Raw genomic sequence first — 27,669 nt, 5'->3', positions numbered from 1 at the left:
GGAAGTGTGTGTCAGATAGTGCTATGGGTGGGAGGCATTTTCATGCTGTGTTCTGATGCACAAAGCTCACTTTCACCAACAGTAAAAAGGTTTGAGTATAGATTGACAAAGCCCACACAGAGTTCTAGGCTGTAAGGGAGGTGGAGATGACATGGCCTCTTTGTGGTTTCCTTTGTTTTCAGAAATAGTACTAAAATGTATTTTCTCCTTAGTTATTTGAGCTGTGCTTATCGAAAGTATGTGGCCCTGAGAATATGTTGTCTAGCTTTACCTAGGCTGCTGGACATATTAAGTTATGCCCAATATAATATGTACATTCCATTCAATTGCTCATGTTACCCATCCTGATAAGACTGTACATGAAAAGGGACACAAAAGCTGTGTATTTTATTGGCTGCCTGCTTTAATAGTTAGATAACCTAATCACGCCATATACAAGACAGATCTTTACAGTTCATATTCCAATACATCCTTTTTCCAAAAGTATTTATGTACAATACATGTTCATTTTCCCACATGGGTCAGTGCAAAGTAAATTTAGACTATAAACATTTTAGAAAATTACATTAAATTAATAATAAATCAAAAGAAAACATTACAACTAAATAGACAAAAATAAAAAAAACATTCAGTAGTAATCACTGTATCAAGGTTTTCAGAGGGACAATACTGAAAATGACCACCACAGCAGTTAGCTAAGGTTAAAAATGTAAAGACATCAGAATGCTTACCATACTACCATCATATGTCAGGTAGAGTGGGTAGGTTTCTGTCCAGATGTTATAATCAGTAATTGATTAACCAAATAAAAGCATACACCTCAACAAGCCTTTAAAGACAGAGCAGAAATGAGAGTTGTGGATTGTAACAGATGTAGCTCAGGGCCTAAATAGTTTGATTTGTGTCTTCATACGATTAGGTTAATTGAACTCCTAGTGACAATGTTTCACCTAGTGCATGTCAACATAGCTACAATAAATACATGTTTTCCGAAGCGCGTGGGGGAAAAGCTATCTATTCACTTGTCGCATAACGGTAAGGTGCAACCACTCAAAACTGTAAGAAATGTCCCTCTGCCTAAATCAAATACATCATACCTATGGCATTCAGAAAGATGCAACATTCTCCACAACTTATGCTCTTTGAAGTTGTGATCTCATTACTTGCATAAAGAATTGTGTTAAATTGGGCACAATAATAAAGTATGACATGGCCTACTGGTAGCTACTATAACGAAAGTCAACTGTTGATGTGATAACATCACAATGTTGTAATGGCACAGACTGATATGTTGTTGGAATGGACCTGCACACAGAATGGGACAAGCAGACGCTACAGGAAGATTGTCTCAGATAGGTAAAGGGGTCTGAGGCTTTGTTCTTAGCATACCTGGCATGATGAACACCAAAGACAGATACATTGCAATGCAAATACATGAATGTAGTTCAGCAACACTGAATTTAATCCAGGCCTATCGGTCCGGAGTCTGACTCCTTTACATTTGAGGACAACAAAAAAGGGTATTTTCTAAAGAGACATTTTAGAATTGTGACTATGGATTTGACTACTGTCCAAAGCAGGGTATGATGAGGTAGTGAACACTTGCTTCTACTGCAATCATTTTTTGTAGATTTCAATGAGGGAGGGGGGGGGGGGGTTCAGTTACATTTCACTAGATCAATTGTATTATAACATCTTTAACTACAGAGAATACCAATCAAATGTGTCTAGTGTCTACACATATTGCCACTGGCATTGGTTTACAAACAAACAAACACACACACATACTTGTCACATCTGGCCTAGGACCAGCACCATGGGCCTAAGCATGGTCACCCTCCGACAAGGTGTTGATGCTGAAACAAACCAATACACAGCCCTCCGTTTTGTTTGACATCGCTAGCGCGAAATAACTTGAGTACCATTGCTTGAAAAAAATGTCTATCCACTAAGAAGAGGTGGTGTAAAAATGGTTTGTGGTCCACTTCTAACCACCAGGGATGATTTCTAAGGTTCAGCTCATCTCAACCTGAGAGATTTCAGATTCAAATAGGAAGGTGGTTTTCTAGCACAAGCATGTCGATGAACCAGCAGCACATTGACACATCAACAGTTCATTACTGAAGAACACAGTACTTCTTATAATCAGACTCAAAGTCCTCGTCCATGCTAGTTGTGTCGGCCATCTTTTTGCCGTCAGTTTTGGGCATGAACAGAGAATAATCCACTCCCTGCTGCTCGTAGAACAGGATATAGGCAGAGTCTGCATCAATCTCCTCTGACCGCAACTCCTGAACACAGAAAACACAGTGCGGCTTGGTTTATACTTGTGAACTTCAAATAACTGAGTTATAGATGACAAATGGACAATGCATCACATACCAGAGATTGTATTCCAAAAACAGCATTTCAAACTCATGACTTCCCTTACCTTACAGCTACTGTCGTTGTAACAGTACCACTTTTCATTTGGGTTTTTGGCATATGTCACATAGTGGCCTCCTCCAAGGATCCCTGAATGGCACTGCAGACACAAAAATGATTGGTGGTTAAGAGGATATTTCAGGTGGTAGATAGTCACTTTGCACTCCTGTGTCTTCAGGTTATAAGAGCAATATTCTTGGAGAAAAACTAATATTTAATACTTACTGAAATTGCATACAAGTTGTACATGGGGTCTAAGCAGATTTTGTCTCTTTGGTCCTGGGAGGCCTCCAGATCTATGCTGTCCTCGGTGTAGCCATTGCTCTCCAGCTCAGACACAGACGTTGTGTTGTCACAGTCCCTGGCCGTGTCCTCTCCAGAGGTAGAGTCGCTGAGGCCCTCTCCCCTGCTCCCCATCCCCACCCCGCTGGCCTCGAGCTCCATGGGGCTCTCCCTGCCACTGTCCAGACTCTCTTTACTGAGGGATAGCTGGTACCTGCTTTCCAGGGGCAACACCCGTCCACGGCCCTGCCTCCTGTCCTCACTCTGTGGGCTGCAGTTGGGGCTGACATCTCTGCTGAGGGGAGTGCTGGCCATCCTCCCTGAGCACAAAGACTCTGAAAATAGAACATACTTTCATAGATGAACACCAGCCTCTCTAAAGGAATAAGTGGGATGTGACAGCTACATCTGAAACCCCAGTCAAGACTCTTTACAAACCTTTCCCATTGTTGAGAGTTGGGGTGGGGTTACAGACAGTGTCTCCACCCCCAGATTTTGATACTCCTCCCTCTGTGTCGTGTAGCTCCTCCCCTAGCCCGTCCCTCCAGCTCTGTTGGCTTTGGTCTGCATCTCTCGGGGTCAGGAAAGCACTGGGATCAAATGTCTCCCTGGGAAACCTCACAATCTTCTGTGATTTGATCCACCGCCCATTCATAAACTGGAAACGTTTTAAATGAATAATCTGTAATTCAAATGGACAGAATAAAAGCGTTTTAGAGTGGGTGATGTCCTGTGCAGTCTTGTAATTCAGACATGGCATTCAAGCTGTTGGACTGGGGGTTTCTATCTTTCTCTTTGCATAGGTTTCAACTGTTGCCCATAGACACTAAGATGAATAGGGAGAGGACTGGGGAGTTAATGCAGAGGGAACGAGCTGTATGTCTGACCAGGATGGGCGGCAGCCTCCACAGGTCCAGTTTCTTAGTGGCCAGGCGGTGGGTCTTGCACTTGGAGCAGTAGTAGAGCTCATCCTCTCCCAGCTCCTCCTCACTGGTAAAGGCCTGCAGACAGCTGTCCAGACTGATGGGCTCTGCCTGGGCCCTGCGACTCTGTTCCACACTGGGGTGCTCCTCCACGATCTACAGGACACACTCATTACTTAGTCTATGTCGTTGTTCCATTAGATATGGAATAAATTAGGCATGTGCATCTTTCCTTTTCAGGACGATTCGATGCATGGGATCCCAATACAGGAACGATACGTTTTAGTTTGAAATTATTCGGTTTGATTAGAGGAACGAATCGATGTGATACATTAACATTGGTTGCATAAACACATTCAGTAAAATCTGCTGCTGATGGGCCTCTCTGAGCTGACATCTGTCTGTCTGTCTCTGTGTGTATATATAAATGTATGTGTCTATGGCAATGGTATTTAATGTCGGGGTCGCGATCGGTGGAATTGCCGTTGGGTCGGCAAATAAAAATGTTTTTTTTTTTTTGGGGGGGGGGACAAAAAATAAAAGTACAGGTTATTTTATGGGACAATATACAAACGTTAGTGAGAAAGTTAATTTAGTAAATGTATGTATTGGTTCTCTTAAGATGAACATGTAATGAATTGAAGGTTATTTGTTGATGTGAAAATCTATTTTTTTAAGACAGATTTTAGGGGTGTGCCATTAGATTTGGGTTGGGGGGGGGGGGGGGGGGGGGGGGGTCGGCAGAATTTCCGACAGAAAAAAATGTGTTCCCCGCTGAAAAAGTTTGAATACAGCTGGTCTATGGTGTATATAGGCACCTGACCTGAGCCGTAAGGGAAACTGGGCATCTGCCACCCCACTATCAGTTAGGGGGTGCAATGCTTGCTTTTTGTTCCCCCCCCACTTATGATCTGAAATCAGCATCAACCACTAATTAATGTCCTTTTTGCAGATTAAAGTGTTAGAGCTAGTAATGCATCAATATTTATCTTACATTTTCTATGACATAACCAATTAATATATAGCACAACTTTGGATTTCACCTCTGTCTCATAATCGAATGGTTTAGACTGTTTGGAAGTTGACAGAATCGGAGTGAACTTCCCTTCTCTCGCTTCGACCATGTGGGTAGCAAAAGTGATTGCTGTCCTTGTTATGAAATTATCAACTTTACCCTGAATATCTAAAAATGACAATACAATTTTTTTTTTTCAACCTTTATTTAACTAGGCAAGTCAGTTAAGAACAAATTCTTATTTTCAAGGATGGCCTAGTGGGTTAACTGCCTTGTTCAGGGGCAGAATGACAGATTTTTACCTTGTCAGCTCAGGGATTCGATCTTGCAACCTTCCAGTTACTAGTCCAATGCTCTAACCACTAGGCTACATGATTCACCAATATGCATCGGTCCCCGGTCCAAGTATTTAAGATGCATCGATCCGCAGGACCACAAACTGATCCAATGTAGCATGCGTCGGTCAGAAAATCTATTCAAATGTTACAAATCGCAGGTCAAATAACATTTTATTTTTCTTACCTTCTGAAAATGCCTCATCTTTTGTGACAACTGATGCGTCCTCTCTCCTTCAGTATTGAACTAAGCATGTAACTGTGTTAAGTCATTGATCTACAAGTAATTTTGCATGCAGAACCCCAGGCAATAACAGTAGACTAGTCAAACTGCGCACTGTGCCCAGCTTCACTCGTAGACCAACATGAGGAAGACTTATTCCTGATCTGGCACATCTGCGTGTCACCTTCAGCATTTATGTGTTTGTAAAATGGCTTGTGCAATATTAGGCTTTATTAGTTGAGCGACAACCAATGTAATTTGCTAGGTTATTCTTATCAAATGCGCTGTTGAATTTCTTTTTCCCGGAGTAAAGGTAACCTAAGCTACTGCCAGGGAGACTACGCTCATCTGGCTATAGGTAGGCTACATGCTGATCGGGACTTACGTAAGATTTTATTTCAGTTGTTCAGGTTCACCATTAGCAGTAGTTTTGATAGTTTTGCTTGAAACAATCAGTATGTATTGGGAGTCCCATAGGGTGGCGCACAATTGGCCCAGCGTCATCCAGGTTTGGCCATGGTAAGCCGTCATTGTAAATAAGAATTTGTTCTTAACTGGCTTGCCTAGATAAATAAAGGTAAACATTTTTTTTTAAATCATTACATCCCTAGAATAAATATATTGATATGACCTCTAGGGTCCCACTGCTGTGTTTATCCCCAGCCTCGTGTCTCTCTTACCCTCTCCTGAGAGGTCTGGTAACGGAGGTGTAGAGCAGTGGGGTCCCAGTCCACAGCCATGAAGGCATTCCCCACAGCAGCCCTGTCATCATTACACTCCACTGTGCAGCCTCTGCAGAACCTGTGGGGGACACCAACAGAGGGTATCAATTAACGCCTTCTCCATCTTCAACCGTATTGTGATATGTTGTACTGTCAGGGCAGACAATTACCTGTACCACGGACACCAGGCGCAAGAGTTGCCATCTCTCTGCACCACGCGCAGGGTGAAGGGATACTGGTAGCCCATGCTGTCATCACTGTGTGTTCACAACAAACAAAAACACACAGAACAGTATCACACACCTGTGCCATTAGGATAAGACTGAGCACTGCAAAGCCACCTGACAGAACACACAGAGTGGTCTGGAGAGACTGACCAGTCCTGGGCGTGGTTGCTGGCCTCCTGAGGGGGTAAGGGACTGGCCAAGCGGGACACCTGGGTCCAAACAGCGTCATACAGGTCCCTGGTCCTGGTGTGGACTGTACACGGCACGATCAACGGCATCCCAAACAGACTGGGTCGGTTTTTCTGACTGGACAGGAAGTATAACTCTGCCCGCATCTACAAAACAAACAAAAACAGTTTAGAAGTGAGCATTATATAGACTTTGGCTAATCTTGATGCACTGATAATCTTGTCTCCATCTTTAGCCCATCCTGCAGTTCTCACCATCTTCCTATGGATGGCGATGATGTACCCAGCGAAAGGGCTGTCCAGAGGGTGCATCACGTGGCCGTTGGGGAGACCATTGGCAAGGCTGCCCTCTGTGACACACGGCACTACAGTGCTGGGCATGCCCTTGGGGATCATTCCTAGTTTCAGAGAGTTACTCTCAGTTACCTTGGCAGCATTCCCATTTGCTAGCGCTGGAGCTTCTGGAGATGACATGAAGAACAAACAGCTTGTCAAGTTGTCAGTGAAGGCTTAAATAAGACATAACAGCAGTGTTGACAGCTACTGTGATGGTCATTTAGCTTTGTTATATTGTTCCGTGTCAAAGTAGCTACCTTTCCATCAGTTATCTAAAACCTGTGCATTTCTTGAAATTCTAAAACATTCTTGGTTGCTACTATGCATTCTAAATCCCTTTCATTACTTCTCACTGATTGCTTATAAAAAGAGCCTTATATGACAAAGGCTTTGATTGAATAACTTTACAAAAAAATGCCTTTGAAAAGAGAAGAACAAACTGATAAACAGAAGAACCAAATCGGTATACCATCACCATCTGTTTGCGTGGGGGAGGACACCACAGATGTGGATACGCCTGACACCGGGATCTCAAACGCACACAGAAAGCCGCTCACCGCCCGACGCACTTTCTGGTTGTCCAGTGGAAAATTCTAAAAATTGGGTAGACAGACTTTCACTAGTCTATGTGCATATGAACAGAGTGATGGTTGGATGGACAGTGATGAGGACAGATGATGGCTGGTGATAGCTCTACCTTGATGTTAGAGGCATGGACTTCAGCCAGGAGGATCTGCTCAGGGTTAAGGCAGCAGAGTTCACTCAGGAGTCTCTTCAGGCCTGTGTACTTCTCATCCGCATTGAGCCGGAGGCCATACCGCACTGGGCATGACCCATCCAGCTTAATGACTGGACAGAGGAAACAAAGACAAGTGTTGCAGAGGCACGGGATCCAATATACTTTCTCTCACAAGACAACAGGAACAAAGGAGCTTTCTATTCAAAACCACACTGTTACTGTAAAGCTCTGAGGCTAGCACAGGAAAGGGTGGACAGGTGACAGACATGCTGAGACAAATATCTCCAATATGATGGTAATCTTTGATGTTTTGGGAAATATTTTCTGGATGTTGAACTGTAGTACTGTATACACTGCATTATAAGGCTCACCTATGATCTCCAAGTGCATGGAGTTATCCATGGGTAGGGGGAGAGAGAGGAAGTTGAAGGGGTCGAAGCGTGCACTGACATGGCCACAGGTCTTGCACTTGACCTGTGACCTGAGCTGGCCATGGAACAGATCCACCACAATGGAGCGGTTCCTCCTCAAGTGATTCTCCCACGCCTGGGGGAACACAACACCACATCCTCACACCAGACAACTTCTAGCAGTTCAAGATGGCACAGAAAGCTAATATTACACCCACAAATCATTTACACTCAACAGATACATGAGGTAATTCACCCAGGGCCTGGTTTCTGGATTGCTCCACTATGAAAATAGGAAAAGTGTCTATGAACTCTGACCTCAGAAGCCACCTCCCAGTCAGGCCGCCCGTCGCTGTCCTTCAGCTCTACGTAGGGTTTCTCGTGAACGCGGTTCAGGTCCTCGTGAAGGCCGTCCAGCAGGAAGGCCAGCAGCTCCTGGGAGTCCTGCTGCTGGAAGCCATTGAACCGCGGGGCGTACTTCGCTATCGTCCACTGACGGAAGGGACAGGGGAGAGACAAGGACAGAAGGGAAAATACAACCATTTGACTTGTTTTTTTAGGTTGAAAGACTGTACTTTTTAGGTTGGTAGACTCTAGTGTTATTGGAGGGGGGTGTCAGTTGAAGGCTTGTTTGTGGACGTACTCTGAGTTTCAGAGGGGCCAAGTTCTTTTGTGTTCCACTCCACAACTCTTGTACCAGATCGCCATAGCATTTGGCCATGTGACCACGCATCCCAATGGGATTGGTCCTGTTATGAAGAGAAACAGTACAAATAAACTTGCACACTCATCTCTGCTTGCTGTGGGTTTATTTAACCAACGTTTTGCTCAAAGTATACAATAAGCATGTATAATAAAAATACATTATTTTATAATAAGAATGCATTCTTGTAAATCTAAGATAATGCACACATATACCTGTTGAGCTCATAGAGGTGGTTTCCTGAGGTGAAGTAGTCTGTGAGAGGCTTGGTGTTGCTCACACACTGGATACTGGAGTTCATGAAACACGTGTTACCAAGGTTGCTCAGTCCAGTCGCACCTTTCTCAGTAGGGACTGTGAACAGGAGGAGGCAACAGTTTGAGAAGGCTATTTGACCATCAAAAGCTTCTACAACAGTCAGTACGACCCCTTTAATGTTGAGTGAAAGCAAAACGAGTATTGTCTGACAGGCTTATCTATAATATATCAAAGTACTTATCAGCTCAGTTAGTGTTCAATTCTTAATAGAGTCATTCCATGTCAATTCAGCAAGCCATGACACCCACCATCACAGATTATTCTGAAATTGTTTCTAAAGTTAGAAACATATTTTTATTTAACTAGGCAAGTCAGTTAAGAACAAATTCTTATTTACAATGACGGCCTACCCGGCCTACCCGGCTACCCGGCCAAACCCGGACGACACTGGGCCAATTGTGCGCCGCCCTATGGGACTCCCAATCACGGCAGGTTGGGATACAGCCTGGAATCGAACCAGGGTCTGTAGTGACGCCTCTAGCACTGAGATGCAGTGCCTAAGACTGCTGCACCACTCGGGAGCTAAGATTAGCATTCCTGCAACATTATTTTGTTGACATATAATTTGATCTCTGAGAAATTGATTGCACCTAAATTGGCCATTTTAAAATGTATAGGATATACATAATATATTCAATGAATATAGTACCCAACATCCAATTTGGACCAAACTTCTTCCTACCATTGAAAGACAATAAAAATCTCAAAAGCCACCCACGGACCCCCTCACACACACCACAACAACCAGTATATACGGTATCAGTACGGAGCTGAGGCTTGGCGTATTGATTCTTCATCCTACGTAATGTATTCCCTGTGAATCTGGCGATGTCCCCTCCCATTTAGAAGAATTAGCCATTGAAGTTGCTTGCATTATTTACCATAAATTAGTGTGAAAGTACCAGGTTATTCCCACTAGATGCCGCAGTTCCTGCTATGGCCACACGCTTTTGTCAAATTTTCTGGTCTCTTGTGTTTATTAAATGGATCACAAAATGTTCGTTGCAATTTTGGGTAGAAAATCAATAGCTTTTGCTCATGGTGAAAATAAATTGTTAAGCCAGTCCTCCATGAAAGCAATTCAGTTTGTCCTTGTCTTAGCAACCTAATGCTTCAACCCAATTCTCTTTGAATAATCCAACAAATGGCAGTTCTCTGAGGGCTATCACTATGTTGCTTGTGGGTGGCTGTTGATCATTGTATTGAATTCCTCATGTCTTACTCATTGTTAGGAAGATCAGATCAAAAATCAGATGTTCGGTATATGAATACTATAAATAAAAAATGGCCAATTTGGGTGCAATCAATTAGCTTAATTTCTCAGAGATCCAATTATATTTCAACAAAATAATGTTTCAGGAATGCTACTCTTATCCTTTTCCAACTACAGAAATTGAGATGGTGGGGGTCAAAATCCTCTTTCTTGTGCTTTTTGAGGTGGACTGACCCAATAAGGACCACACAATAGTAGTACTATTGGTGTAGCTGTATGCAGTAATGGTGTTACCATTGTGTCTGTTCATCCTGTTGTTGTTAGCGATGAAGGACATCTCCTCAGGCCAGCTCATGTCCTTGCTCCTTACTAATGAACACAAAGAAACCTTCATCTACTCATCCTGACAATACATGATGAATCCATTTAACACAGAGATTCATTATGATACATACCTTCTATGACCATGTACTGTTCATCTGGGATCTTCAACCCCTCCAGGGAATGGTCTTCATCATCAAGAAGGGTCAGATAATTCTGTGGAATACATTGTTTTGAAAGATATTGGAAATTGAACTGTAAAAATATAAATAAAATGTGGAGATAATTTGTGTGTGTGTGTGTGTATCGGAGCGTGAGTGTTTACTGTGCGTGTGTATGTTGATGATGGGTCAACCTTCTGAGTCCCCACCCACCTCATTGTTAAAGAGCCACAGGCGCATGTCTTCCTCCTTGATGCGGAGTCTCTGGGCCAGGTACTCATGGATGTCTTTGATGGTGCCCATCCTACTGAAACAGCCCGTGTAGACCAGCACACGTTTTAAGGGGGCACTAGGAGAGGGGACATTACCTGGGGATGGACCGGGAGACACCATTGATTACTGTTCATAGATGGAAAACTGTAAACGCTTGTGTTAGCTCATTTCCAGAATGTTTTGCTGTGGCCAAAGGCTCTGCCATTCATTGAGGCCCAACTTGAGATCTGAGCAGATCATGAATTGACGTCAGTGGATCGTGCACATCTTAGGATATTGCCCTGCGCGTCACAGAAAAAAGGGGTGTATGCATAGTGAGCACCCACTTCCCCACACAGAAGTGATCTCACATGACTGAGATTAATGTGACCCTGTGCTGCCACCAGTCTTGTGACGTCCACGTAAAGGTCACACAAAAAAAAAAAGATTTATTGGTTGTGTGGAGAGAGAATAGAGAGCTGATCTCACAAGCTGCACACACGGGAACTATTATTCAACAGGACAAACTATTCTAGAATTAAAGAAATGCAAAAATAGTACAACTTTTTGAAATGAGTTGAATGTAGAGTATGATCTAATCAGACACGCTTCAGACAAAAAGGTCTGACTGTCAGATAATCAGATTACAACACAGATGTAAAAATAGACTCACAGTGTGGCACTGACCCTGCCACACTCTTGGAGCAGAAAGTCACTAGGCCGTTGTGCTACTCTTGTCCCGCCTTTGGAGAGGTGCTGGAGACACATGCAGGGGAAGCTCTTACCCATATTGACCCAGACGTTGTTCTGGGGGGTGCGGGCAGGGGGCTGCTGCTGCCTCAGGAAGAGCAGGTGTCGGGGGAACAGCTCTAGCTCAGCACAGTCTGTCTTGGTGTTTCTGATCACCTGGGAATGCCCACAAGAGGAGAGGAGAGGGGACGGGAATATGAGGTTAACACAATATCAGGATTAATAACTGTACATGGAAAATCAACAAGTTAAAATGTACATACCGGCCTGGGGAGACTCAGGTTGGCTCCGTACCAGTGGAAGAGTGCCCTCCACACCGGCTCTGGCACAACCTCAAAGTCCCTGCTTAGAATCAGCGATGGGGAGCGCCTCAGTAGGCCCCCCTCCATGGTCAATGTGGGAGCCTGGGGGAACATTTAAAGAGGGACAGGTGTAAAACGGAAACAATATGGTAATGTCAGTTTGAGGAATAGGAACATACTTCCACAGTGTTGTTGGTGGTGGTGGAGTCTACCTTTACCTTTAAGGGCTCCGACATGACCAGAGGCTGGTTGTCGATGGCCCCAGGCCTTAGAACCGCCATGTTCACATCAGCCCCCAGGAAGCACTGGTTGTCTACATCTGGGGTCTCATGCTGCCGGGCAAAGCAAATATCCGTAGCAGTCGAGCCCAGGGGTAGAAGGCCTAAAGAGAGCAAATTGTTTTAATTGTTTTCAGTGACATTCAATGGAAGACTCACTCTCAGGTATGCAATAGTTAACAACTAAGTGGAATATTACCTTAAGCTATACTAGTTTTCAACTGTTTTTCTAAATGCAATGCTGAGAATTATTTGCCACTCACTGCCACTGGTTGTCTCAGAGGCCTCTGATGCACTGGAGATGTTGTCTGAGAACTTCTCCTCTGGGGAGCTGTGGGAGCTGGCCATGCTCTCCCCCTCTGGGCCCTGCTCTGCCCTGGCCTGCGTCTGGGCCCCTACACCACTCTTCCCTGTGCCAAACACTGACGGCTGTTCCACCACGATGTGCGTGTTGTCCTGGACGAGGCGCCAACAACCACAACAGCAAGAAATTATACTGTAGAGTGGGCACATTATGAGAAACAGATGATCATGGTGTCAAGCAGCTAAAAAGCCTTGCTTACATATTTGACGTAGTCCCTCCACTGCTGCCACCACGGCACTGCTATGAGGAACCAGTAGTCTCCTGGCTGGAGGCCGTGTCTGCTCTCTCTCTCCAACCAGCCCCTGCAGACACAAGTCAATGAGTTTGTGAGTGGTAGATTGATGAGGGGCATGTGTATGACAGCAGGAGAGGACAATGACATGGTGACACACACACACCTGATTATCTTTCCCTCCTCTTCACACGAGGCAGGCCGCAGCCCCAGGACAATATGGCACACCTAGGGACCACCAGAAACTGGTGAACCAGCAGAAAAGCACATAATGATGACCAAAGTAGAAACACAGTGGCTGGCTCTTACCTGAAACAACAGGTTGAGGAACTCATTGGCAAGTGCACTCATCACACTCCATATTTGGTAATCCTCCAGGGTCAAATGCCCTTTCTTAAGAACAAAACAACAAAATTCCAGTTTCAACATCTTCTGACAAAATTGAAGAAATATGTAAGAATTCAAAGCAATGCAGGCAGTAAGGTAATACCTTAGTGGTGTCATGCTCCTTCAGGATGTCTTCCACAATGGCATGGACATTACTGTGCGTTTCCTAAGGGGACATAGTGTAAGTGGTTATGAAACAGGGTAAAACAAACAAACTAACTACAAACACTACAACAGTTATCATTTTCTACATTATGTCCATCATATGTCCAGTCTGGCCAAATGGTACTTACAGGTAGAGGGTCTGTGCGATTGTCTTTCCACACCTCCAGTAATGCTCCAACCATTTCTGTGATTTCCTCCCGAGACAGAAGCCCATCATGGTCAACATCAAACACTTTGAAACAGACTGGGGAGAAGAAACAAGGGGAAAGTCCCACATTGAAACTGTCAATAGGCAGGTTTCTCATTGACCCAGGTTATTCGACAAAAGCAACGTCGTAAACAAAATCCTTGCGCCATGTGTAATGCAACTGACCGATATGAGAAATTTCAACATTTTTAGCAGTTCAATTGTCTAATTTTATTTGCGACAAATTATGAAAACTGTGTTTTTAGAATAAATTACGATTGCTGAATAATTTAAGGTATGCGGGGCACATAATTTAATCACACAACTATAAAACGCCACTCCACAATTAATTCTAATGCCTACTGCTTGCAACATCTATAAAAATGATGTTCCATTGCAGGACAAGGATTGTCCTGACTTTCAATAATGCCTGAATTACTTCGCCATGCTTTTCTTGTTGGCTGAATTATTTCAGATCTACAGGAGTGCAAGTTTCACCATGTTACGGACCATGGCTATATGTTGTCACGTGAGAATTATTACAATATGGCAAATATTCATCAATTCTTGCATTCCATGCTGGCTTTCGCAGGCTACCTGAGACATACAGACAGGTGGGAGGGCATACAGGCAGGCAGTCAACAATTTATTAATGCGCAATTTGCCTAAATTGGCATGGAAACACTTCAAATGGGTAATGGAAACACTTCAAATGGGTAATGGAAACACTTCATTTTAATTCAACACTGTAGTTTTTTGAGAAACAAAGTTTTTATTTTAGGTGTGACTAGGGCTGTGGCAGTCATGAAATTTTGTCAGCTGGTGATTGTCAAGCAAATAACTGCCGGTCTCACTGTAATTGACCATTAATTAGCATAAACACGTTTAGCATGTCCTGGCTTCCAAGCATAACCAACAAGACACTGATGCGGACCTTTGGCACATCTACATTTTAAAAAGTCAAATAAATCCATTTAATATAGCCTCCACCATCATAGTCCATTTCAGAAGAACAGAATAGCATATACTTTGAGTTATCCTTATGTTAGGCCCTGATAAGGCTATGGCATATGGCTGTAGGCAACACTAGTTCATTTAGCAGACAATATTTGCTTAGAATTCCGTGGCATCATTTAAAAAATAAAATATTTTACAGTATGAAGAATACAATTGAGCATAGCTTAATAAAATAAAGGATATTTCATAGGAAGTGCATGTGGCTATTCTGTGTTGAGTAGGTAACAAAGAAACTGGTCCTCCTATATGCTTAATTTAGAGTTATTTATGCAACTTGAGTTATGATACAAACGTTGGGCTAAATGTTTTGATGTTTAATACATTCTAAGGCTACATGATGGGACTAATGATGATTTGAAAAAAGTTGTACGCTGCACACACTTCAGTCTGTCATTCACAATTTGACAAGCACTTGATAATATTCTCTCCAGGCCTCGAATGTCCCGGCGGCATCTCCCTTGTGTGACCGTGATGCTACCTAAAAAAATCCAATCATTGTACAGCCATTGTGCCCTTGGGCTGAATATAATAGGCTAATTATAATTCCCTTCTGCCGACTGCCGTGCTCGGAAGCACCGCTCAGTCACATGGCTCTCTCAGATGTAGCCAATGCCCGTCACGTGATCGTGTCCTTCTTGACAGGCATTTTACCTAAGTAGGCTACAAATGAATGAAGACAGACACATCTGGGACGCAACTGCACGCATCCCTCAAATTCCAAGTCGCATATTGAAGATGTTAGAACTGTTCACTACTTTTCATCAGCCAATAAGATGAGTAGCCCTAACGGATAGCAAAAGCACAAGCCTATGTCGAACTACTATCCCCCAAAGTACAAAAGTTGACCTATTCTATTGGTCAACTTGTCTTTCTGTGCAATAAATAAATATTCCAAACATATCTCTGTGACAGTAGTGGGATGTGACAGCTCCCCAAATTAAATACAACCACTAGTATCAAAAAAACTTTTAAAAGCAATGAGGCTGACCATTTAGCTTAAAATGTTGATCAACTATTAGGCTATTCCTTCACATAAGCACCGCGCTCCGCACACCCGCAGTAGGCTATAAACATAAACGTAACAATATGCAATCAAATAGCGGGTAAACAAGTGATGGCAAATGCGATTATGCATTATTATAAAAGGGGCCTTTTTATGGTGAAAATTATCTTGCCCAATCTTGAATCTCACAAGCATTTGGAAAGTATTCAGACCCCTTGACTTTTTCTACATTTTGTTATGCCACATACAGCCTTATTCTAAAACTGATTAAATCTTATTTTTCCTCAGCAATCTACACACAATACTCCATAATGACAAAGCGAAAACAGGTTTTTAGAAATTGTTGCAAATGTATAAAATCTAAACAGAAATACCTTATTTACATAAGCATTTGCTATGAGACCCGAAATTGAGTTCAGGTGCATCCTGTTTTCATCGATCATCCTTGAGATGTTTCTACAACTTGATTGGAGTCCACCTGTGGTAAATGCAATTGATTGGACATGATTTGGAAAGTCGCACACCTGTCTAGATAAGGTCCCACAGTTGACAGTGCATTTCTAAGCAAAAAAAAACATTCCATGAGGTCGAAGGAATTGTCAGCAGAGCTCCGAAACAGTATTGTGTCAAGACACAGATCTGGAGAATGGTACCAAAACATTTCTGCAGCATTGAAGGTCCCCAAGAACACAGTGGCCTCCATCATTCTTAAACGGAAGAACCAAGACTCGTCTGCCTAGAGCTGGCCGCTCAGCCAAACTGAGCAATCGGGGGAGAAAGGCCTTGGTCAGGACCAAGAACCCGATGGTCACTCTGACAGAGCTCCAGAGTTCCTCTGTGGAGATGGGAGAACCATCCAGATGGATAACCATCTCTGCAGCACTCCACCAATCAGACCTTTATGGTAGAGTGGCCAGATGGAAGCCACTTCTCAGTAGAATGCACATGACAGCCTGCTTGGAGTTTGCTAAAAGCCACCTAAAGACTCTCAGACCATGAGAAACAAGATTCTCTGGTCTGATGAAACCAAGATTGAACTCTTTGGCCTTAATGCCAAGCGTCACGTCTGAAGGAAACCTGGCACAATCCCTACGGTGAAGCATGGTGGTGCCAGCATCATGCTGTGGGGATGTTTCTCAGCGGTAGGGACTGGGAGACTAGTCAGGATCGAGGGAAAGATGAACAGAGCAAAGTACAGAGAGATCTTTGATGAAAACCTGCTCCAGAGTACTCAGGACCTCAGAAGGTTCCCCTTCTAACAGGACAACAACCCTAAGCACACAGCCAAGACAATGCAGGAGTGGCTTTGGGACAAGTCTCTGAATGTCCTTGAGTGGCCCAGCCAGAGCCCGGACTTGAATCCGATCGATCATCTCTGGAAAGACCTGAATATAGCTGTGCAGCGACACTCCCCAGCCAACCTGACAGACTTCCCAAACGCATATGTGCCAAGCATGTAGCATCATACCAAAGACTATAGGCTGTAATCGCTCCCAAATGTGTTTCAACAAAGTACTGAGCAAAGGGCCTGAATACTTATGTAAATGTAATATTTAAAATTAAAATAAACTGTTTTTGCTTTGTCATTATGAGGTATTGTGTGTAGATTGATGAGGATAAAATACAATTTCATCAATTTTAGAATAAGGCTGTAACGTAACAAAATGTGGAAAAAGTCAGGGGGTCTGAATACATTCCGAATGCACTGTATGCCAGTTAGGCTCTACACCGGTTATAAAGCAGATTAATGTGGTTAATTTATAAATATGTTATTTGGCCTCTTTAGTTGTGATACAGACCTTCTCAAAACATATAGGCCTATAGGTTAGGATACATGAGGTGTGTGACTATGATTTGAAAAAGTAAATAAAAAAAGATATGCACTGTTTCTTGCACAAGCTGGGCATCATTCACAAGTGATAGGTGACAATATTAGCCTATCAAACTATTCTTAATTTAATGTTGTCTTTACATATATGTGTGATAATAATTAAGATTTTAGGGGGCATGGGGGGAAAAAACAATTATGTACTTAAGTTGCGAATGGAGGACGCTTTTCCATTTTTTTCCTTTTCCATGCCAGCAGGTAGGCTCTACTCCTGTTGTAGCGAAGCAATGTGCTTAATAGTTGAGAAATAAATATAGTAGGTCTAGCCTATAGAAATCTGATGGGATCCTCTGTTTTCTCACGCAATTGCATAGCCTATAGAAATGTTGCCCAACATGAGCTCATAGGCACTCATGAAGTGTTTGATTAAACAGCCATCACTAACATTGAGTGGCTGCTGCCAACATACTGACTCAACTCCAGCCACTTTAATAATGGAAAAATGTATGTAATAAATGTATCACTAGCCACTTTAAACAATGCCACTTTATATAATGTTTACATAACCTACATTACTCATCTCATATGTATATACTGTACTCTATACCATTTACTGCATCTTGCCTATGCCGTTCGGCCATCACTCATTCATATATTTTTATGTACATGTTCTTATTCATTCCTTTACACTTGTGTGTATAAGGTAGTTGTTGTGAAATTGTTAGGTTAGATTACTTGTTAGATATTACTGCATGGTCGGAACTAGAAGCACAAGCATTTCGCTACACTCGCATTAACATCTGCTAACCATGTGTATGTGACAAATCAAATGTGATTTTCTATTACATTTGCGCGAGTGATTACAGGAACAATAGAGTGCTGAGTACCAGGCAGTTGAAAAGTTTAGTAGGCTACTAATGACCATCGGCAGCATCAGAGCTTGGAGAAGCCTAATTACGTGACAAACGATCACATGGAATTTGACTGCGGTCATGACACGTGACTACTGGTGTCCCCATAACAGTCACATCACCATAACAGCCCTAGGTGTGACGTCACTACATCCAGCTGTTTTGAATCGACACAAGATAGTTTAATAGAAACGCACTGTAGCAGGCAATTCTCGTATCTATTTTCTAACTGTAAAAAAAAAAACACTGGACAAGTTAATAGAAACATTGCTAACGTAATGAAGAAATGACAATCAGCAAGGATTAATGCTTGTGTATCCACTTACACTTCTGTCTCTCTGCCAAAGGCCCTCTGCAGCAAGCAGATAGGCCACACGAGATTTCCTTGAAATCTATGTGATTGTCCCTGTTTTCATCAAAGGCATGAAACAAACCTGGACACAAAGAGAAACGTTGAAAATGGAAGTAGTAACGATTGCCTTCAAAATAAGTATCCAATAAATAAATCCTGTGTATTCTCTTACCTTCACTTAGGGATGCATGAATAGGGGGAGAAACTAAAGGGACAAAGGTTTCCAGGTCAAATCGGCCGGTCCGAGACTGAGCTTTCAGCAGCCAGTATCTCTTCTCCAGGTCAATGATATCCGATTCCTCTACTGCAAGAGAAAAATCAATAAGCGGCATGACAAGACTAGTGATCATATCGGACCCTTAGCCTAGGCTATTGTTTAGTATATCTCCCAAAGGCTCAGGATGAGCGTCACTCACAGTGTGTTACTCCAGCCAAGGTCTGGTAGAAGGTGGGTGTGTCACTATCGTCTGTCAGGGTGACACACACCCCACTGGACAGGAGCCAGCGGGAGAAGGTGAAGGCATCCTTGTTCTGCAGGAGCCAGCTCTTAAATTTCTCATAATTTACCTTCTCACCCTGGTAAAGAAAATAACAAAAGGTGCAATTATCTTTCTGTGTTAAGTAGCATTAGCAGCCCTGTGCACTTGGTTAAACAGATAAGAAAGCCTAGGTGTGCTAAGTCCTGTCAGCAGTTTACAATTAGATAAGGCATGAGGATAGATTAGGATGTGGCATTATTGTAGTGAACAGATGTTGCAGATAAAAATAGACCTAGTAATAGAACAAAAAGGTAGCCTAATAAGTAACGGGCCACTGAATGGTAATAACAGATTTGCACCCACCCTGGAGGTCATATGTGAAAACATGGCTGTCAAAAGTTGAGTTAAAAACAGTAAAATACATATTCAATCAACTAAGGCATACGAGCGGACCTCTGAGAAACACTTCCTGAGAGAAAGTGGGATCTCTCCATCCACGGTCTGCAGCATGCTTTCCATGTCCTCTCGCGTTGCATGATTGCCCGAATCACTGGCAAACAGACTGAAAATGTCTGAAGGAGAACCACAAAAGAAGCTTAGCCTGTTATGCAACTCAGTCACATGTGATATTTACAAGGGGATGAATCACAGAAGATATTTTCAAGAAAATAAATTACATACCACTCTAAAAACTAAGTGTGAAGATGGTTTAAACTTTGTTTAAATATTATTCTAACAGAGATCCTATTCAATTATTTATATTATTCTATGATTACTCTTGAAATTACATGGTCAACACAAACATCTGTAGTGGTTTCATAAGTCTGTCTTACAATACTCACATTTAGCTTTTTCCTCATCACGTCCTCTAGTCAAGAGAACCAGCCCAACAATGAGGTTGTTGAAGTGCAGGCCTTTAGGGGTCCCGCCGAATGAGCTGTATATCACCTAGAGACAGGGGAAGGGAGCTGGGTTGAGTTCAGGTAAACATGTCAACTCATTCATGCCCAGTCCTCACCTACTTTCTTTGACAGGTTGTTGTTTTTTGTAGAGTGACCACTGTCGTAGAAATATTTTTTTTTCTTTTCACGAAAGTGCTGTTTGAATGAATGCTTATGAGCCTGCTGCTGCCTACCACCGCTCAGTCAGACTGCTCTATCAAATCATAGACTTAATTATAACATAATAACACACAGAAATACGAGCCTTAGGTCATTAATATGGTCGAATCCGGAAACTATCATCTCGAAAACAAGACGTTTATTCTTTCAGTGAAATACGGAACCGTTCCGTATTTTATCTAACGGGTGGCATCCATAATTCTAAATATTCCTGTTACATTGCACAACCTTTAATGTTATGTCATAATTACGTACAATTCTGGCAAATTAGGCGGCCCAAACTGTTGCATATATACTGACTCTGCGTGCAATGAACGCAAGATAAGTGACACAATTTCACCTGGTTAATATTGCCTGCTAACCTGGATTTATTTTAGGTAAATATGCAGGTTTAAAAATATATACTTCTGTGTATTGATTTTAAGAAAGGCATTGATGTTTATGGTTAGGTACACATTGGAGCAACGATACGCACCGCATCGATTATATGCAACGCAGGACACGCTAGATAAACTAGTAATATCATCAACCATGTGTAGTTAACTAGTGATTATGTTTGATTGATTGTTTTTTATAAGATAAGTTTAATGCTAGCTAGCAACTTACCTTGTCTTCTACTGCATTCGCGTAACAGGCAGGCTCCTCGTGGAGTGCAATGTAATCAGGTGGTTAGAGCGATGGACTAGTTAACTGTAAGGTTGCAAGATGAAATCCCCTGAGCTGACAAGGTAAACGTCTGTCGTTCTGCCCCTGAACAAGGCAGTTAACCCACCGTTCCTAGGCCGTCATTGAAAATAAGAATGTGTTCTTAACTGACTTGCCTAGTTAAATAAAGATTAAATAAAGGTGTAAAAAAAATTAAAAATAATAATAAATACCGATATCCGATTGTTTAGAAAACTTGAAAATCGGCCCTAATTAATCGGCCATTCCAATTAATCGGTCGACCTCTAATAGTGATGCAGGTCTTTAGATGTTGTACACGTGAAAGAGTCATTCAGAACTTTATCCGCAACGTTATATTCAATGTTGTTGTGACTCGAGCAATACCTCACCGTCTATCCTAACAGTAGGCTACACGGATAATGTTAGATAGGGGAAACAGCTCGATGTGCACAAAATGGTATAAAACAATGCAGATAAAGTTCGGAATGACCATTTCCATGTGTACAACATCTAAAGACCTGTGTCACTATACTGAGAGCATTTCAGTTTTTAAAAGGATGTATGTGTGTTTTTGAAGCATTTGTTCATGTTTTTTGAGCCCCCATACTGCACAACGAGGATTTGGAATTGAATTAGTGGTTGGGTTAAGTTTCTCAAAATCAAGGGAAATTGCAACAACAAAAAGTGTCTGGAACCTTCTATAACATTCCATTTACATAAAAACATCTCTGTTAGTCACTTGGGTAACCAAAATTTGACTACTGATTAGACATACACTGAGTGTACAAAACATTAAGAACACCTGCTCTTTCCATAACCTGTGAATCCAGGTGAAAACTATGATCCCTTATTGATGTCACATTAAATCCACTTAAATCAGTACAGATGAAGGGGAGGATACGGGTTAAAGGATTTTTAAGCCTTAAGACAATTGAGACATGGATTGTGTGTTTGCCATTCAGAGCCTGATTTAAGTGCCTTTGAAGGGGGTATGTAAGTAGGTGCCAGGTGCACTGATTTGTTTCAAGAACTGCAATGATGCTGGGTTTTTCCTGGTCAACAGTTTCCCGTGTGTATCAAGAATGGTCCCCCACCCAAAGGACATCCAGCCAACTTGACACCTGTGGGAAGCATTGGAGTCAACATGGGCCAGCATCCCTGTGGAACGCTTGACACCTTGTAGAGTCCATGCCCCGACGAAATGAAGCTGTTCTGAGGGCAAAAGTTATGCTCGACATAATTTCACTGTCAAGCATAAGTAAAATTATGAAGAAAAAGGGTGAATCCCAATCATCACATGCTCTGACTTGCAGGACCACATTCCAAAAGCTGTTAGGAAGAGTCAAGCCCGTTTGCTGCTAATGTGAACTAACATCGGAAGAGCACAATAGGCTACAATCCCTCCCATCAGACTGGGGTCCTCTATCAGTTGAAATAGGCTCACCTCAGCAACCCTGGGTGGTACGACGTCTCCCAGCACCTCCCTGAGGAAGCACTGCTGGCTCATATAACAGGACAGGCCACTGGTCCTGCGGAAGGCATCCTTCAGACGCTGGAGCTCCACATCAGTGACTGGGAGGGAGAGAGAAACCGTAAGTGTTTAGAAAATATAAATCGCTTTTCTGTAAATGAAACACGGACAATGGTTATGGCAGAGCATCAAACCATGGTCACGGCAGAGCATCAAACCATGGTCACAAATACAAGCAAAGGCTATCTGCATAACTCCTTTACCCCAACCCACAACCACCATGGCTGTTAAATTGTATTACAATAGCAACCATCATAACTAAAATCAGGGCCTAACACAAACAGATTTTTCATCAGCCAAAATATTTTGGGGGACATAATTACACACAACCCCCCGCCCAAAAAAGATGAGCATGCTTTGTAATGTTTCTTACACAATAAATGTATTACTAGTAAAAAGTGATGTGGTAAATTGATACATTTTATTTCATTTTTTGGGGAGGTTCCCATGGCAACAAGGGCAGGTCACTCAAGCCGCTCGAGTCCTCAGTGACAGTGTGCCTATTAGATAAAGAATCTGACTAGGGGCGGCAAGTAGCCTAGTGGTTAGAGCGTTGGGCCAGTAACCGAAAGGTTTTTGGATCACATCCCCGAGCTGACGAGATAAAAATCTGTTGTTCTGCCACTGAACAAGGGGTAAGCCGTCACTGTAAATAAGAATTTGTTAACTTACTTGCCTAGTTAGGTTAAATAAAATAGTAGCCGATGCTAGCACTTGAAGCAAACATTGAAAATCAATCTTTCTTGTGAACAAAACAAAGGTAAATAACCAAGAAACACAATAACAAAGTCTCACTTTAGTACGTGAGTAAATTAGACCAACTTTTATGCATGTGCACAGCGCTTCTAAAAATGTACCTTCAGCCCATCAATCAGTGCACACAGCTCCCCAGGCAGGCAGTGTTGCTGCGCGTTGCACAAGGTGGGATATATATCATAGGATTAGTATTTGTGTGAGATTCACTTCCAGCTACGAAACAAAACGACAAACACTTTGAAAACTGCTGCATTAATTTAGCTATAAAGTGTGCTCATACTTGACTTACGGACTGCAGGTGAAGCCCTGACCACCTGCCAACGTGGCTGGTGAAATAGACATCTGACCCATCAATGCCAAAATCTACTCGCATTTGGCAGGTGTTAATTTTAGGCCCTGTAACTTATCGATAATTGTAGGAAGATGCATCTCTGCGACCCAAAGGAAATGGCAAAATTACTAATAACCGACGGTTATTGATGAAGACTGTCATGAAAATAACATAACCGTAAAAAAAATATATATATATATATACACACACACAGTACGAGTCAAAGGTTTACACATGTACTCATTCAAGGGTATTTATTTGTACTATTTTCCACATTGTAGAATAATAGTGAAGGCATCAAAACTATGAAATAACACTTGAAGGAGTTCCAACATATCCTTCACTCTGCGGGCTCAACTCATCCCAAACCCTCTCAATTGGGTTGAGGTCGGGTGATTGTGGAGGCCAGGTCATCTGATGCAGCACTCCATCACTCTCCTTCTTGGTCAAATAGCCCTTACACAGCCTGGAGGTGTGTTGGGTCATTGTCCTGTTGAAAAACAAATCATAGTCCCACTAAGCGCAAACCAGATGGGATGGAGTATCGCTGCAGAATGCTGTGGTAGTCATGCTGGTTAAGTGTGCCTTGAATTCTAAATAAGTCAGACAGTGGCACCAGGAAGGCACCCCCACACCTCCTCCTCCATGCTTCACGGTGGGAACCACACATGCGGAGATCACCCTTTCACCTACTCATCGTCTCACAAAGACACGGCTGTTGGAACCAAGAATCTCAAATTTGGACTCATCAGACCAAAAGACAGATTTCCACCAGTCTAATGTCCATTGCTCGTGTTTTTTGGCCCAAGCAAGTCTCTTCTTATTGGTGTCTTTTAATAGTGGTTTCTTTGCAGCAATTCGACCATGAAGGCCTGAGTCACACAGTTGAGATATGCGTTATTTCAATTCTGTGAAGCATTTATTTGGGCTGCAATTTCTGAGGCTCTGCAGCAGAGGTAACTCTGGGTCTTCCATTCCTGTGGCGGTCCTCATGAGAACCAGTTTCATCATAGCGCTTGATGGTTTTTGCAACTGCACTTGAAGAAACGTTCAAAGTTCTTGAAATTTTACCTTCATGTCTTAAAGTAATGATGGACAGTTGTTTCTCTTTGCTTATTTGTACTGTTCTTGACATAATAGACTTGGTCTTTCACCAAATAGGGCTATCTTCTATATACCACCCCTACCTTGTCACAACACAACTGATTGGCTTAAACACATTAAGGAATGAAATTCCACAAATGAACTTTTAACAAGGCACACCTGTTAATTGAAATGCATTCTAGAAAACTACCTCATGAAGCTAGTTGAGAGAATACCAAGAGTGTGCAAAGCTGTCATCAAGGCAAAGGGTGGCTACTTTGAAGAATCTCAAATATAAAATATATATTGATTTGATTAACGCTTTTTGGTACTACATAATTCCATGTGTTATTTCATAATTTTGATGTCTTCACTATTATTCTACAATGTAGAAAATAGTACAAATAAAGAAAAACCCTGGAATGAGTAGGTGTCCAAACTTTTGACTGGTACTGTATATAATTATTTTAGTTATTTAACTAGGCAAGTCATTTAAGAACAGATTCCTATTTACAATGACAGCCTACTGGGGAACAGTGGGTTAACTACCTTGTTAATAGAAATACATTTTGCCGTATGTATTTTTAGATATAGGCCTATTATAAATGCATATTGTTGATGCGTCCCCATATTTATTGCAAAAAGTAGTACATAACTTGAAGGTACATATTATTTTGACAGAGGTAATGAACTTTCCATTGATCAGCACAGCAATTGATAAAACATAACCATGTTTGAAACACAAGTGATTCTGAGCTTAATTAAATATTACACAGGTAAGCTAACAGTTACAGAAATCAGGAATGCAGACAGGCTCTATCTGAGCTACTGTGTCCAACACACCACCACTTTCTGTTATGATGGGCAACTACTGACCAAAAAAAGGGTGTTATTATGATTACATGTTTTGCTAAAATAAAGGTTTAAGGAAATACATGCAGGCACCACATTACTACAAGAAAAAACAGCTCAATCAAGCCTGATTGTATTGTAAGTATAAAAGCAAAGCTTGCATTCAATTAATTTTAAAAAGTATGAAAAAGTAGCGTAATGGGACAATGTCAAACTGTGGTGTGTGAAGAATCCAATACTTTACCTTGTATGTGGTACAAATCACATTATTGTGGAAGCACTAAGAGTTCAAATTAGGCTGTTTGAGAAGGTTTGAATTCTAAGCAACCTGCCTACTCATACGTAATTTGAAGCACAATACCAACATAGCTATTGTAGTAGGTCAAAGTGGTGTGCTGGAAAACTTGGTAGAGCCTGGGTGGAATAGACATTGTGGTGCTCATGTGAATTTCCTTTCTTTTTCGTCTTCAGACCAATGCATATTCTTACTTAAAACTTTTTTTTTTATCATCATGAATATGATAAAATGAAACATTGGCACAGCACCAGACAGACAATGTCAACGATACAGTACTGGCAGACACACACATACACCATCATCAGTATAACTACTACTAGTTAGCTCTGTCAGCTCTAATTACCGGTAGGGCTCTAGAGTGGTGCCTCGGTCTAAGGCATTCATCTCAGTGCTAGAAGCATCACTACAGACCCTGGTTTGATCCTGGGCTGTATCACAACTGATTGGGAGTCCCATAGGGTGGCGCACAATTGACCCAATGTCGTCCGGTGTAGGGTTTGGCAGGGGTAGGCCATCATTGTAAATAAGAAATAATTATTAACTGACTAGTTAAATACAAATAAAAACAATTCAAATATGGCCAGTTGCTGTTCCTGCGCTAGGCTAGGCCTGAATATCATAACATACCATGAATATGATAAATTGAAAACTTAGAACACCAGAAAGACAGGGTTTGTTGATAAATTCACTCTGACCATCTTTGCACTCTACACACACGTACATTGTAATATTGTTGCATGGTGGTATTATACATTTTGCATTGTAGATATATAGTGGTGTAATTATGTTATTTGATGTACTGTTTTATATGTAATGTAAGTGCCTTGGACCCTAGGAAGAGTCGGGGATCCCTAATAAATACAAATACTCCGATTTAAAAGCACTTTTGTCTGAGCGTGCCAGAGCGAAGAATAACAGACTTAATAATTAACGCCCAACACCCGTTGAATATGACTCTTGCCAGTAAACGTATGCAAAAAAAAACGTTATTAAATTGACAATGTATCGCAGTACTAGCTGTGTCACTAGATATTCTGGTTTCGAGTGCAGGCTCTGCGGTGGCCGGCCGCGACCGGGAGACCCAATTGGCCCAGTACCATCGGTTTGGCTGGGTTGCGTTTCGGAGGACTCACGGCTCTCGACCTTCGCCTCTCCCGAGTCCATACTGGAGTTGCAGCGATGAGACAAGACTATAACTATCAATTGGATACCACGAAATTGGGGAGAAAACGGGTAAAATTGACAATGTCAACAAACAGCTAGCGTTAGCCTCTCAGCGCAGCTGCTACTTGGTGGTGTCATTCATGCACTTCTAGATGACAGGGCACTGACAGTTACTGTAGACAGCTAGCTACCAGTAGCTCTAGGCCTTATTTTCCGGTCGTTGGCCTCTCCCCAATACATATGTCATCATCAACCTATCCTGATCCCGAGGGCAGTACTGTAAAGTACATTTTTTGGGGTAAAAAAAAGAATAGTATGTAAACTAGCTAACCGCAGTACTGCGTCTTATTACCGTTAATGCTAGCCTGAAGCTAGCAGTATTAGCTACCCATTTAAATTAAACCTTAGTCCACTAACGTTAGCTAGTTCATTGCCTGCCCTAACGTTAGCTAGCTAGTAACGTATTACCCATCCAACAGAGCTAGCATAAGCTAAGTTAGCCAGCTAGCTAATGAATCTAACGCTAATGTTGACAGCTAGCTAGCCAAGGTTAGCAAATTGTCAATTATGTTTACCTCTGTTGATAGCCTCGTCATACGAAAGGAAACCTATCCTTGACTCTTTGGCTCCCATGCTTTCCTCATTTCATAGCAGCAGCCTTACAAATATAAAAGGCAGCTAGCAACTGCTTTGTTCGTTTATCTAGCTTGTACACTGCGGTCAAAACTATCTAATTATGTCTAGCTAGCCTTGCGTATACCGAAGCTTTGCCGATGCCTCGTCGACTAAAAGTCACGTGATCACCTGTCAAGGCCAATAG

At 42.2% G+C, this 27,669-nt stretch overlaps 1 protein-coding gene across 1 annotated transcript; it reads right to left on the bottom strand.

The window, feature by feature from the left end:
• Window positions 1-381: 381 nt before the first annotated feature.
• LOC129868825 (ubiquitin carboxyl-terminal hydrolase 32-like) lies at window positions 382-27,669 on the bottom strand. Its single transcript, XM_055943100.1, has 34 exons — window positions 27,425-27,669; window positions 22,279-22,406; window positions 19,890-19,995; window positions 19,501-19,619; window positions 18,985-19,144; window positions 18,741-18,872; window positions 18,543-18,650; window positions 13,399-13,514; window positions 13,209-13,271; window positions 13,028-13,111; window positions 12,885-12,946; window positions 12,686-12,788; window positions 12,386-12,578; window positions 12,063-12,226; window positions 11,806-11,946; window positions 11,578-11,698; window positions 10,754-10,908; window positions 10,514-10,595; window positions 10,353-10,427; window positions 8,743-8,881; window positions 8,468-8,573; window positions 8,143-8,316; window positions 7,786-7,960; window positions 7,373-7,524; window positions 7,145-7,268; window positions 6,595-6,800; window positions 6,302-6,486; window positions 6,095-6,181; window positions 5,883-6,003; window positions 3,594-3,785; window positions 3,145-3,388; window positions 2,650-3,041; window positions 2,432-2,524; window positions 382-2,291 (listed from the first exon to the last, which is right to left on the bottom strand). Exons 1-34 carry the CDS (start codon window positions 27,480-27,482, stop codon window positions 2,118-2,120), a joined length of 4,734 nt encoding a protein of 1,577 aa, XP_055799075.1. The 5' UTR covers window positions 27,483-27,669; the 3' UTR covers window positions 382-2,117.

Source organism: Salvelinus fontinalis, chromosome 13 (genome assembly GCF_029448725.1).
Source record: "Salvelinus fontinalis isolate EN_2023a chromosome 13, ASM2944872v1, whole genome shotgun sequence".
In the NCBI taxonomy this organism is placed as follows: domain Eukaryota; kingdom Metazoa; phylum Chordata; class Actinopteri; order Salmoniformes; family Salmonidae; genus Salvelinus; species Salvelinus fontinalis.
Note: the sequence above shows the minus strand (reverse complement) of the source record. Positions and strands in the feature narration are given on the sequence as shown.

What these genes read in the sequence shown, in the direction of transcription:
- LOC129868825 (XM_055943100.1), bottom strand. Translation starts at nt 27,482, where the DNA reads ATGGGAGCCAAAGAGTCAAGGATAGGTTTCCTTTCGTATGACGAGGCT. An exon ending in TTTGGCAGAGAGACAGAAGT is followed by an intron (nt 13,515 to 18,542) that starts GTAAGTGGATAC and finishes TCTTCTCCCCAG; the next exon opens with TCTGTTTCAAAGTGTTTGAT. An exon ending in GGAGGCTGCCGCCCATCCTG is followed by an intron (nt 3,389 to 3,593) that starts GTCAGACATACA and finishes TTTGAATTACAG; the next exon opens with ATTATTCATTTAAAACGTTT.